The 11,664-nt window shown below is 39.3% G+C and overlaps 1 protein-coding gene across 2 annotated transcripts in view; it reads left to right on the top strand.

The window, feature by feature from the left end:
* The first annotated feature begins 2,241 nt into the window (after nt 1-2,241).
* LOC139952498 (uncharacterized) overlaps nt 2,242-11,664 on the top strand; it is a 35,530-nt gene continuing 26,107 nt past the window's right edge. The window contains exons 1-12 of one of the 2 annotated variants that reach the window (XM_071951642.1): nt 2,242-2,378; nt 3,964-4,482; nt 4,973-5,134; nt 5,971-6,132; nt 6,979-7,186; nt 7,315-7,541; nt 7,999-8,133; nt 8,899-9,042; nt 9,599-9,769; nt 10,487-10,630; nt 10,992-11,132; nt 11,389-11,539. In XM_071951642.1, the coding sequence (XP_071807743.1) occupies nt 4,003-4,482; nt 4,973-5,134; nt 5,971-6,132; nt 6,979-7,186; nt 7,315-7,541; nt 7,999-8,133; nt 8,899-9,042; nt 9,599-9,769; nt 10,487-10,630; nt 10,992-11,132; nt 11,389-11,539 (2,125 nt within the window). In that variant the 5' untranslated portion in view covers nt 2,242-2,378; nt 3,964-4,002. Of the gene's footprint in view, nt 2,379-3,963; nt 4,483-4,972; nt 5,135-5,970; nt 6,133-6,978; nt 7,187-7,314; nt 7,542-7,998; nt 8,134-8,898; nt 9,043-9,598; nt 9,770-10,486; nt 10,631-10,991; nt 11,133-11,388; nt 11,540-11,664 lie in introns of those variants that run through there. The other variant, XM_071951643.1, reaches the window with a different exon arrangement.

Raw genomic sequence — 11,664 nt, 5'->3', positions numbered from 1 at the left:
GACATTGTTGCATTTCTTGTTAGAGTTTACCCGCCCAATGCTAAAATGGTAATGAGCGTCAAACATCATTTTTAAAGGAACAGTCATTGTTGCATTTCTTGTTAGTGCTAACATCTTCCGACCAATGGTAATAGGCGTCAAACATCATTTTTAAAGGAACAGTCATTGTTGCATTTCTTGTTAGTGCTAATACGCACGCACGTTACTTTGATCAACAAAAAATTATTAAAATTAATTGGCACCTTTGATACTTTGAATATTGTTGATAGTATATTGTTGAGACATTTGCATGAAAGTCTGATGTGACAATGATAACAGTTCTTTAACTATCAGGGCGTGTACCCACATACACTGGTGAAAAACGTTTAATTTATGCAAATTATGCCAATTACCGTCCTTCCTTGTTTCTTCTTTTTGATACTTTGTTTTAGTGGGTTACAAGAGACATTTTGAGGTTACTTTTAAATTTATGCAAATTATGCATATTTACCCTGCTTACTTTTTTCTACTTTTTTGATATTTTGTTTTTAGGGTTTAAAGAGACTGTTGCAAAAAAAATCCCTTCTGTTATTTTGTCTAGGTCAGGTCATTTTTTGTTTAGATTGACTAAACTATCAAGTACCTGGGAGCTGTTGTGAGTGATCAAAAGTCTTATCCTGAAGCTCCAGGATAGCGCAGACAACAGCAGCGCTGACAAAACTGAAGCCCATTTGGAATGACAGGAACATCAAGCTCAGCTCAAAAAACAGATTGCTGCTCTTGTTGGTCATTTCCTCTAGGCCTGTGAGACCTGCCGTCGATTTCACAAAACTCTTCCTAACTTAAGACTAATCTTAGGAATTACGACGAGTCCCAGCCCTGTACTGAATGCAGACCTTAAGATAAATCCTAAGTTAGGACGAGTTACTCGTCCTAACTCGAGATAAGACGAGTCCTAACTCTTTTATGAAATCGACCCCTGGACTCTAAGAGCCGACTTAGAGAAGAGAATAAAGGCCACAGAAATGAGATGCTATCAGGAAGATTCTTTGCATTTCCTACAAAGACCAAATCACCAACGAGGATGTACGGACCAGAATCAGGCGCCATTGGCCCTAAAGATCTCCTGATGACCACTGTGAAAGAAAAAAAAACACGTAAACTTAAGTGGTATGGGCACATTTCACGATCATCAGGACTTGCTAAGACCATGGAGGAAGAACTCTTCCTCACTGTAAAGACGATCCTGCAAGGCACTATGTACAAGGAGGAAGAAAGAGAGGCAGGCAGAGAAAAAAGATGGGAGGACAACGTGGAATGGACGGGCCTGACGCTGAATGACTCCCTGAGAAAGTCTGTGGATCGAAAAGGGATGGAGGGATCTGATTGACAAATCTTCAAGGGCTGCCCCCCATGGTTAGAAGACTACTGGATAGGTAACAGGTAAAAGTCGTAAAAGTCACTATCAGACATGCCATGGGCGTCAAACGGGAGGGGTGGGACAGGGGAACATGCCCCCCTAACTTTTCAAGGGGAGGGGATTCCAACTTCTTCTGAGGAAAGCAAATCACCCTCTGAGACTCGGCATCACAACAAAAATAGGTCAAATAATTTGCGGACTATACTTGTACGGCATGTTTTGTATTACTTTTAAATAATTTCAGATGAATTGATGGTCAAAACATGTCTCCGAAAAGGCCTAGATTGCACCAGAGAGCATACGACCTAAAAAAGAAATGTCGAGCCCTTTAAGCAGCACGACTACCCATGCCCCCCCCCCCTCCACACCCCGCCCAAATCTTTTAAGACAGACTGACGCCCTTGGGCCATGCTCAGCATACATTTTATCAAAGTTCATTGCAAATATATGTATAGTGTTCTTAAAGGGCCACAAAAAAATACAATTTATTATTATAAGAATAAAGCCTTCAGAATGGAATTACGATCTTTGTACAATACTTACTGTGTGGGGCTGATGGGGAGAAAAAACGCCCTTTTCGAAACCACGGCTTCGGCTTTGGATTTGGCTTGAGGCTCCGTTCTCTCGTCTGAAGCCCTGAACGCCTATAATTATGCAAAGCAGACGCAATAATTGTCAAATCAACCGGCATGCCGTTGCGGGGCCGAACTAGCCTGAGCAAAATCAAAAGCCGCAGCAGTCGTTTCGAAAAGGGCCATAATCATAAAAAGGAAGTGCGCCCTCTAAGGACAGCTTTGCTTCCTTGTCGCTGATTGGCCCAGAGTTGTTCTATAGAAATTACAGCGAACGTCGTGTCTTCATCGCGGATCGAGTGTGGGAAGCTAGACGCTAGAACTATGTTGTTTCTCAGCGTGTTTTGAGTCTATGTATGCCGGAAGATTAACTTGTTTAAAAACTGGAATTCTCAATTCAAAAAGAGGTAAGAAAAAGACAAGAAAATGGAACCAGATGTGTGAAAAAGATGCCAAATCCGACCACCATTTGTTCACACAACTGATTGTTGCATTGGTACTCACATTTGTGACATTGCCAGAGTGGCAGTGACAATCTGACATTACTTACTTTTCTTCGTAATGTTTTTAAATGTAATTTTGTAATTGTTCAATCTAGAGAGCTCGAGGTACAAGACAATTTTCGATGTTTTAGGTTTTTAACTTTTTAACCATGGCTGAATAAATATTTCTAATCTAATCTTTCTAATCTATGTTAATTAGTTAGATGTTGTAGGCCTACACAAAAACACAGTACACCGCACTGGATACTAAATAGTAAATTTCATGTAATGTAATGTACGAACATTATGGGCTCATATTAAAAGCCGATGTCGGATGTACACTACAGTACAGGATTGTGCATGGACTTTTGGCTATACATATGGACAACCATTTTCATTCCATCAAGATTCAAGGTCCGGTTTTCTTCAAAATCACTGCAACAGTGCAAGTGCAGAATCCCCGCCTACCAACATTACTTCATCCCAATTGAAATTGAACCAGAATACCAGACAGACACAGTTGCGACAGCCAACAAGGCCCAGTTCCAGGGTCAGCTGTCCAACCTAACTGTTCTAACACTACGTTAACCGAGCCAGCCACCAGTTTTTACTTGCACAGCACTGTACTGGGGGCTACTAACTAGCAGCTTATCTGCAAATTGGCCCAATTTCATGCCTCTGCTTACCTAGGCACAGAATCGAGGCTTACGGTAGCAGGGAGTTCTGTGCTTAGGCATTCTACGCTTCTCCAAGGCTAGTGCAGAAATTCAATGATAGCACGTCAAGCAGAGAATCGTGATCAAAAGCACAGAATTTGGCACTAAGCAGAGACATGAAACTGGGCCCTGATGATGAACATCCATTTTTTGTGGGCTTTTGATGATGTGTTCACGCGGCCTGCTCACTTTTGATTATACCCACATGTATGTGAGCACTGTATCTAATTGTATAGGACGAAGAAGAAGCTTGCACCACCGCTGAGTTGTATCAAACAGTCGCATACATACACTATGCGTTGGAGTCACAGTGAAACTGTGACGTACGCTAGTGCAGTACAGTACACCAAGCATACCTTGTTGGGCTGTTGGCTCTCTTTTAATCATTGGCCTTATCAAAGTCACCATTAAAGCCCGCCAACTATACAATTCTGTGTAGCTTAGCATGCAATGACAATGCATCGTAACTGCATGCACGTATTTATAACTTCACAGAGAAGCGGCCTGGCGCCCTAATGTCTCCCTGTCTGTTGTTAGTCTAGGGTTTTCCGCTCTCGAACAACGTACTCGTAACTGTTTGCAAATTTATGTTAACTTTTAAGAAACCCATATGCATCGGACACAATTAAGGCATGTACAATGTTTGCGCAATTTGGTTAGTGGGCTGTTCTGTTATGTTTTGACCTTTATAGTGACCATATCAAAACATTATTTGTTTTACTTTAATTCTTGTGGGATTGTGTTGGTATTTGGAAGAATAAAGTTGTTACTGACAGGATTATTGTGTATTTCAGGTTGCATCAGACTTCCATCAGTAATATTTACGACCAACAATGAGCGTAGACCTTAATACCACTAGAGAGGACGGCATTGTAAAGCTGTCTGCTGCAACAAACAACAGCAGCTCAGAGGACTTGGCTTCGTCAACAACAACAACAACAACGGAAGAAGATCTACCCAGCTACCGTGACTGGTATTGGCACGGCACACCACCTAACGACACAGATCACACCTCCCTTGTTGTCCAAGCATCCAGTTCCTCACGTTCTTTTGGGGATCAAATACAAGGGGGTGCTGTGATGATAGAAATACCACCAAATATCCTTGACTCATTCCCAAGTTCATCGCAACCCAGTGGCTCTGCCAACCACCCACTGGATATAATGGAACGATCTGCCTTGAAAATCAACAGGAAGCAAGGCAGAGATAAAAAGGGAGAGTCCAAGGTGTGTGGTAAGGGAAGAAAATCTGACAGCAATCAGAAGTCAACAGAAATTACGTCTAACCATCTGAATGTCTTGAATAACCTACAGGTAATTATTGTCAAACTTGAACGCTGGGTTTGGTGGACAGATAATTTTTTGAAACACCATGTGATGAAGATCGTTTTGAGTAGCACTGGCTCTGAGAAGATCTTGAATCAAGACTTAAAAAGTGTAGCCACCCACACCAGCAATCTCCAAAAGATTGTGAGGGGCCAATTTCGTTGCATAGTATATTTATTTTATTGGTTAGCAAGAAGAAAAGGAAGCCAGCTTGTTTGAGCGTTGACCATGGATTTGCATTGTTACGTCAGCTCACAGTACATGCAAGCATCGGAATAAAGTATGGGTTGGTGCTACCAGTTGGCCACTCTATGTATATGGAAATAAGTATACTTTGAAAAAGAGTGAATACATAATAAAATAGACTTATAAGCACACTTATCCAGAAAACCTGATCCAGAACCACCCCAACTCATTAGAGATAATCATAACATAGTGTTACTGATTATCATTCTTATTTCTGGCTTTCATTAAAAAGGCAGAGCTAGACGAGACCAGGACGGCTTTGGAATTAACAGAAGAACAACTAACTCTAAAGATGGATGAGAATGATGAAGCAGCGGAGGAGATTGATAAAGCTTGGCATATGATCAGAGAGTTACAGACCGGATGGGATAAACCTCTTCAGCTTACCGAGAAGGTATTAAATAAAGTGCTGTCATTTTGGATCACCTGCATGTGTGTTAATGTTAAGTTATCATCACAACTTACTGTTGTAAGTTTGGTGATAGCCCATGATTTTGTGACCAGCTAGAGCAATGAAATTTTAATGAATTGGTTGTATGCTGTAAAAGCTGAATCGATAAGTTTAGGTTTGAAAAATGTTCTATTTCAAAATCCAATGATGTGCTGCGCCTCGGGGAAAATAGAACACTCCGGGGATCACCTCTGGAGTCGTAGTTTTAACCATATAGCACTCGAAGCAGTCAATATTTGTATATACAGAGAGTGCTAAAATATTGTCAAAATGATAGTGAATATAAAAGTGATAAAAAGGTTAACTTTAAACAAATTGCAATATTTAGGTCTGGAGAGAAGCACAGTTTTTGTTTCCCAGTCTATCAGACGAACAGATGGAATGGAAAAAGACACACATACATGAAAAGACTGGACAAAACAGGTGTAAGACAGAAATAAGGCCGCTATTATTTCCATAGATACAACAATTACATACAGTATCTTATCATTGATTTTAAACACAAGTTTTTAGTTTTTTATTAAAAGTAGATCAAAGAGTATGTAATAATGACTTTAAAAAGTAAGTTAAAAGAGTACAATAGGGCCGGATGTTTGAGGTAAGTGTATTTAAAGAGTTGAAACAAACAGGTTTACATTCAAATAGTTATACATAAATTTTCCTAAGTTTAGAAGATAAAGATCAAAGAATTTTAACAGTTTTGAGTTTGTATGGTGCCTCGTCTGTGTATTTTTCCCAAACGTAATCTCAGTATCCTATTGTATCTTGGTGTATGACAGCATTCCAGACTCTTGCTGCACATCTTTGAGCAGATAGGGCGTGAGGGAGGTCCAGAGAGGGCATGGCTTTGTCAGGAAAGTCTCCAGGATGCAATCATCCATCTCTACAAATCTAGAGAAAATGCTCGCTTTGCAAAGAAGCTAACTGAAAACAAAGCTAAGGTGAGTACAGAATGCTCTTTATCTCTATGGGCAAATTAAGTTTGGTGAATCTTTTCTTAAAGACCTTCTTTAGGATGTCTTCATCTCCTAGGCCCAATGTCGTAGACAGAGCTCTTAGGAGAATTGTTGCATGACAGATTTCTGCTTAGGCAACAAATCACAAAAAGCAGCCATTACATTATATTTTAACTAGTACACTTGGTTTAGGGAAAGGATAACTGTTTTGACAAGCTATTTTTGTTCTGACTTTGAAGCAGATCTTAGAAACTAATTAACAAGCCATTTGGATAAACCTGTTTGAACAAAGCCACTCACAGAAGCCTCGCTGCTATGAATGTAAACAACAAACAACTCTTGTTTTTTTTCAAAGCCTGTGTGATCCTTGTGATTCCAAATTAGCCACCAAACCACTGAGACTGCACTCAAGCTCTGGTCTGATCAGCAGAGTGTGAGTTTTAATCTTGAACTTGACACTTGCGTCCTTAAGTAAGATATTAAACCATTCATGATTGCTTCTTTCTCTGGATGGGAGGTAGAGCAATAGATCCTGTGTGTCGTTTAATGAATGTAAGATAACACATTTTACACTTATCACTAATTATAAGAGAAGGGGTTACTTGTTAATTCTGGTAGTGGCTACTACTGAATGCGCTGTCTACTAAACCCTCTTTTATAAGGTGCTGCTAACTTAAAAAAGCTGTATTAGCAAAATACCTTTGAGATGCCTATAGATGAAGCGCTATATAAAAACTTAAAGTATTATTTCATAGTCTAAAAAACACTAAAGCGAGCAATCTTAATACAATTCTGTCTAATATGAAGCACTTGTTTTGTGTTTTCCTACAGGAGTTGTCCAAGCATTCTCAGCTCCTTCAGAGCAAACTCCAATGTCTCACAACCGGACTGCACAATATTGTGGGTAAGATGCAGCAACGAGATGGTCTATTCTTTGACATGGAGGACGAAGGTCAAGATGAGACTTCCATGCCCTTGTCTGATATTGCCAGCAGTCTTGACAGGGGAAACAGAGAGGATGCTTGCTTTAGTTTACTTGGTAAGTGGGAGGAGGCTAAATTTAGTTTTACAATTTTTATAATTTTTGGAAAATTTCACTTGCTGTCTTATGTGCTACTCACTTCTTATGACACTCTTACTAAAGCCAGTGTTTTCTTTTCCCAACAGATAAACTAAAGAGCAAGCTACACAGGCAGGACCTTCAGGCAGCCCGCTGGCAGAGTGTGACAGCCCAGCTCCGCCGTGAGTTGGAGCTTTCTAGACAGCGCTGTGAAGCAAAGATGGAGTCACTGTGGGACATGGAGGAGGAATGTAGAAAGAGGAAAGATTCTGAGGAGATGGAGAAAGGAAAAGGATTGAAACAAGAGGAACTCATCAAGGCACTGACTACAAAGGTATAATGAGAGAAGATATCTTAGCAGTGAGAAATATATAATGGTGGAGCTTTTCAAAGGGTAAGGTAAATGATTGATATTCACTCCTACAATATGGCAATACAAATTTCCTTGGTTAGATCCAGCTTTCGAAAGTATAAAGCAATTTGAGGTTAATTTCACTTTGAAGTAATGTGGGTGTGAGAAATGTTACTGTCGAATCGTATCTCGGGATATGTATTGCATAAGTTGACACAAGCCCGATAATGTATCCTCACTGAGTTCAATGAAGACCTATCATTGGCTGAGAGTTGTGTGCACCCATGTACACGCGTGTCTGTCACCATTGTTTGGCCTCAGTGATGGCAACAATGCTAGGATAGAATAAAAGTCACCTGTGAAAGTTTCTACTTGTTGAGAAATAGCCCTAAGCTGTCACCATATTTTTATCAAGAGTGTTTTTTTTTTTCTTTTCAAGATATCCGAATGCAATTTAGAGAACGAGAAGTCCAATAAGTTTCATTCTGAGCTAGAAGGACGCATCAAAAGCCTTGCTGAGCAGCTTCAGAACGCTCTTAAAAATCATCAAGATGTCAAAGAGTATCAGACAAAGGTAAGCAAATACTTTTAGTTATGTCACAAGGATAAGTGGAATACAGAAGTTTTCATCAGGACTTCACAGAGTATCCTGTGTTTGGTGAAAATGCAGGCGCTACAGTTTTGTCACGAATGATAGTCACAAAAACCAAACTGCTATCTAAATCGCTATCACCCCATAAACCATTCGCAATTGATTTAAGATATGTCATGGAGGCACCCAGCAAGGACTTACGTCCTCTCATAAATATATCAACAACGTTCAAAAGTTTGCTCACCGCCATTTTGTTTTGTTTACCATCTCTTCACAAATTGAAATATTTGCCAGATATAAAAATAACCAAAGCAAGAAAGGTGCAACCTTCACACCTTCACTTCTATTACTAATAAAAACAGGACTCAGACAGTGACAAAAAGAAACTGTGCAGCAAAGAGTTATCCTATAAAAGCAAAAAATCTAATATGAAAACTATGTTACAAAATATAATATAATTCATAGAATTTTAGAATAACCCAGAATTATTACAATTTTGGGCTACGCACAATAAGCTGTGGCGTAGTATAAAGTTTAGATGCAACGAAAATGAAAAAATTCATGGAAATTTATTAAAAGAGTTTCTTAAAGACTTGAAATTCGTTCCAGCAACAAACTCAATGTCATTGATTTTCACATTGAGGTTCCTACTCAAATCGATGGTACAATATTTATCTTGAATGTAATGCTTTTGGCTAACTCTTCAGTCATGATGTTAACCCCATCCTTTATAATTTGTTGTTGTAGGTCAGTTCTCTGGAGGAGCAACTTGAGATTTCTAAAACTAGATGTAAAGAGTTATGGGAGCAGCATCACGACATGGAAAGTCAACTACTAACATATAAGATGGACAAATCTGATGAGGTTGTACATGGACAATCATCTGATACAGTAAGTGGGCTGTGCATTGTTCTAGACGCATTGCTTGTGTGACTTTTTTATATCCTTTTAAAAAAATATTTTAAGTAGGTTTTCGGGGCTTGAATTTGGAGGGGAAAAAACCCACAAGATCGTAGGACATGTAGCTCAGAATCTTTGCTGGAACTGGATATTATTTACAAGACCAGTATCGAAATAGGAAGAATCTACTCTAATCAAAATGAGGACACAGTTTTATCATCAAAACAGTTTGTTTGAACAATTATTAAGAGAAGCTTTTGGTTTTCTGTTTTGTGGGTGATAATCAGTGGAAATAACAGACATTCGTTATACTCAAACTCATCATTTGAACCTCATTCTTTTCAGACTAAGAAACAAGACCACCGGACTTGCCCTGTCTTGAGTTTACCGGTTCTCACTGATACCACTTAAACATTCCGCTGAGCGGAATTATTTAGCCCTAGGTTTAAAACTTTACAGAATGGGAGTACAATCTAGCGAGGTTTGCAGTGGCACTATATAAATAAACACTATTTATAACTTGGTTCTTGTGCTATTTTGTGTTCAGTCAAATTGTTCTGACAAATTACCCCTGAATGATTTGGACTCACTGATGAGCAGTAATGCAATGCAAGGCATCCATCAACAGTTTGAAAAACACATGAGCCTAGTTCAAGATCTAGAGAAAGAACGGCAGAAAGCACACCAACTACGAGATGTTAGACTGGCTGGTGTAGAGGTATGCTCAAAAAATTGCTTAAAAGCGTTCTGTTAAGCAGAAATGAGCAAGATATTAGTCACAAGTTCTCCTTGTGACGTGGTAGTTTGGATGGTAACCTTTCCTGTAAAAGCATGATTTTTTTATGCTTGTCTATTTTGGGGGCTTAAGCATCTCTATGAAACATGACCTACGATTGATACTTCACAGAGGCAACACACGTAATTAACCTCATTGCCACCCTCATTGCCCATTGTGACCCTTGACATTCCAGTACAATTTACATTTTTCTCATAGAGGTGCCAACTCTCCCTGATTTTGCAGAAAGTTAATTGAGATCATTAGGCTCACATACTGAACTTTCATTTTCCCCCAGGAAAATTTTGACAAGTGTGAGTTAATTGATTATGAGGTAGAGGATGGTTCAAAATTCCCAGCTTGAATTTCTCTGGTTTAAGACATTCAGACATACTTCCTGATTTCACAAAGAGCTCAGATTGATCTAATTGTGAATCACTTAAACAAAACTCAACACTTTGGAAAGATTTTAATTTTTTTTATAATGATATTACAGTTTGACTGTTACCCAGCCACTGTGTTTTTTTTTGTTTTTTTAGTTTTTTTATTTAAGTTAGAATTTGTTTGCTTTACTATTGTTTGAAACAGGTTTCTACATCTGTAGAATTTCTTAATGAACCCAATAACGCAATAATTTATTTGGTCATTGATGGTTGCCAGGTGACTTGCATGAATGAACAGAGCGAGTTATCCAAGGAGCGAGATTCATGTCAAGCCGCTAGAAAGCTTCATGAAGAGGCTCAGTGTAAACTAGATACTGACAGACGAACGCTGGAAGAACGAGTCCAGAAGATGACAGAATCGGTGAGATCATCCGGCCTTTTCCTTGGGCACACTGCCGTGGATTTGCCAATTATTATAGCATCATTGCACAACCTAAATTTCAATAAAATCTCCTTCAAGTAATAATCTAATGAATTGCAGCCATAATTTTGTTAAAATGACTCAGGGAAACTTTTCTGTACCATCCAAATTTGCAAATACTAATAACCTTTGCCTACTCTTCAGTCTCAGGTATTTCACACACACATGTCCTTAATTTTCTAGGCTCAAGTTTGTTTCTATGGTTTCAAAAGATATCTATGCAGTTAATCCATTCAAACACAGGGTAATTTGTTGTACACCGCTTTGTGTATTCTAAAATCCTTCAAATGTTCCGTATCAGCTCCTGCATCAGACTGAAGTTCGAGGCCGTTTGACCTCTGATCTTACGCTGACTAAACAAGATGTAGAATCCACTAGAAGACAGTTAGTGGCTGCAACCACAGCCCTTGAGTATGAGAGACAGGCAAGAGACATGGTTCAGGTAGGTCCCTATAGTGACCCCTCCCCTATAGTAAACAAGATGTAGAATCCACTAGAAGACAGCTAGTGGCTCCAACCACAGGCTTGAGTATGAAAGGCAGGCAAGCGCCCCTCTCACCAACACTAATCAATAAGAAAGATAGGCTGCAACCACACAGCCAGGGGTATAGGTGACCAGTTGGGTTCAGGTAGATTTCTAGAAACTCGATCGAATTTACCTATTTGAATGATTAAACTCTGTAAATGTTGGTCAACAGACAAAGTTTAACAAGTTGGAAGAGGAGAAATCACATCTTGAGCGTCAGGTGACGTCACTCCAACAGGACCATCAACTGAGCAGTCAGAAGTCAGTAGAGGGTGAGAGGCTGACTACTCAGCTCACTCAGGAACTCAATAAATGTAGAGAAGGTTAGTAGAGTGTCTCTGATGTTGACATTGGTGGGATTTAGCAAGTTCTTTTGATGGAAAGATCATCTCAACAAGCAAAAAAAAAAAAAAAAAAAAAAAGTCTTAAAACCTCCTGACATCTGGGG

The sequence above is a fragment of the Asterias amurensis genome, chromosome 20 (assembly GCF_032118995.1).
Source record: "Asterias amurensis chromosome 20, ASM3211899v1".
In the NCBI taxonomy this organism is placed as follows: Eukaryota; Metazoa; Echinodermata; class Asteroidea; order Forcipulatida; family Asteriidae; genus Asterias; species Asterias amurensis.
This window is presented reverse-complemented; position numbering and strand designations above follow the sequence as displayed.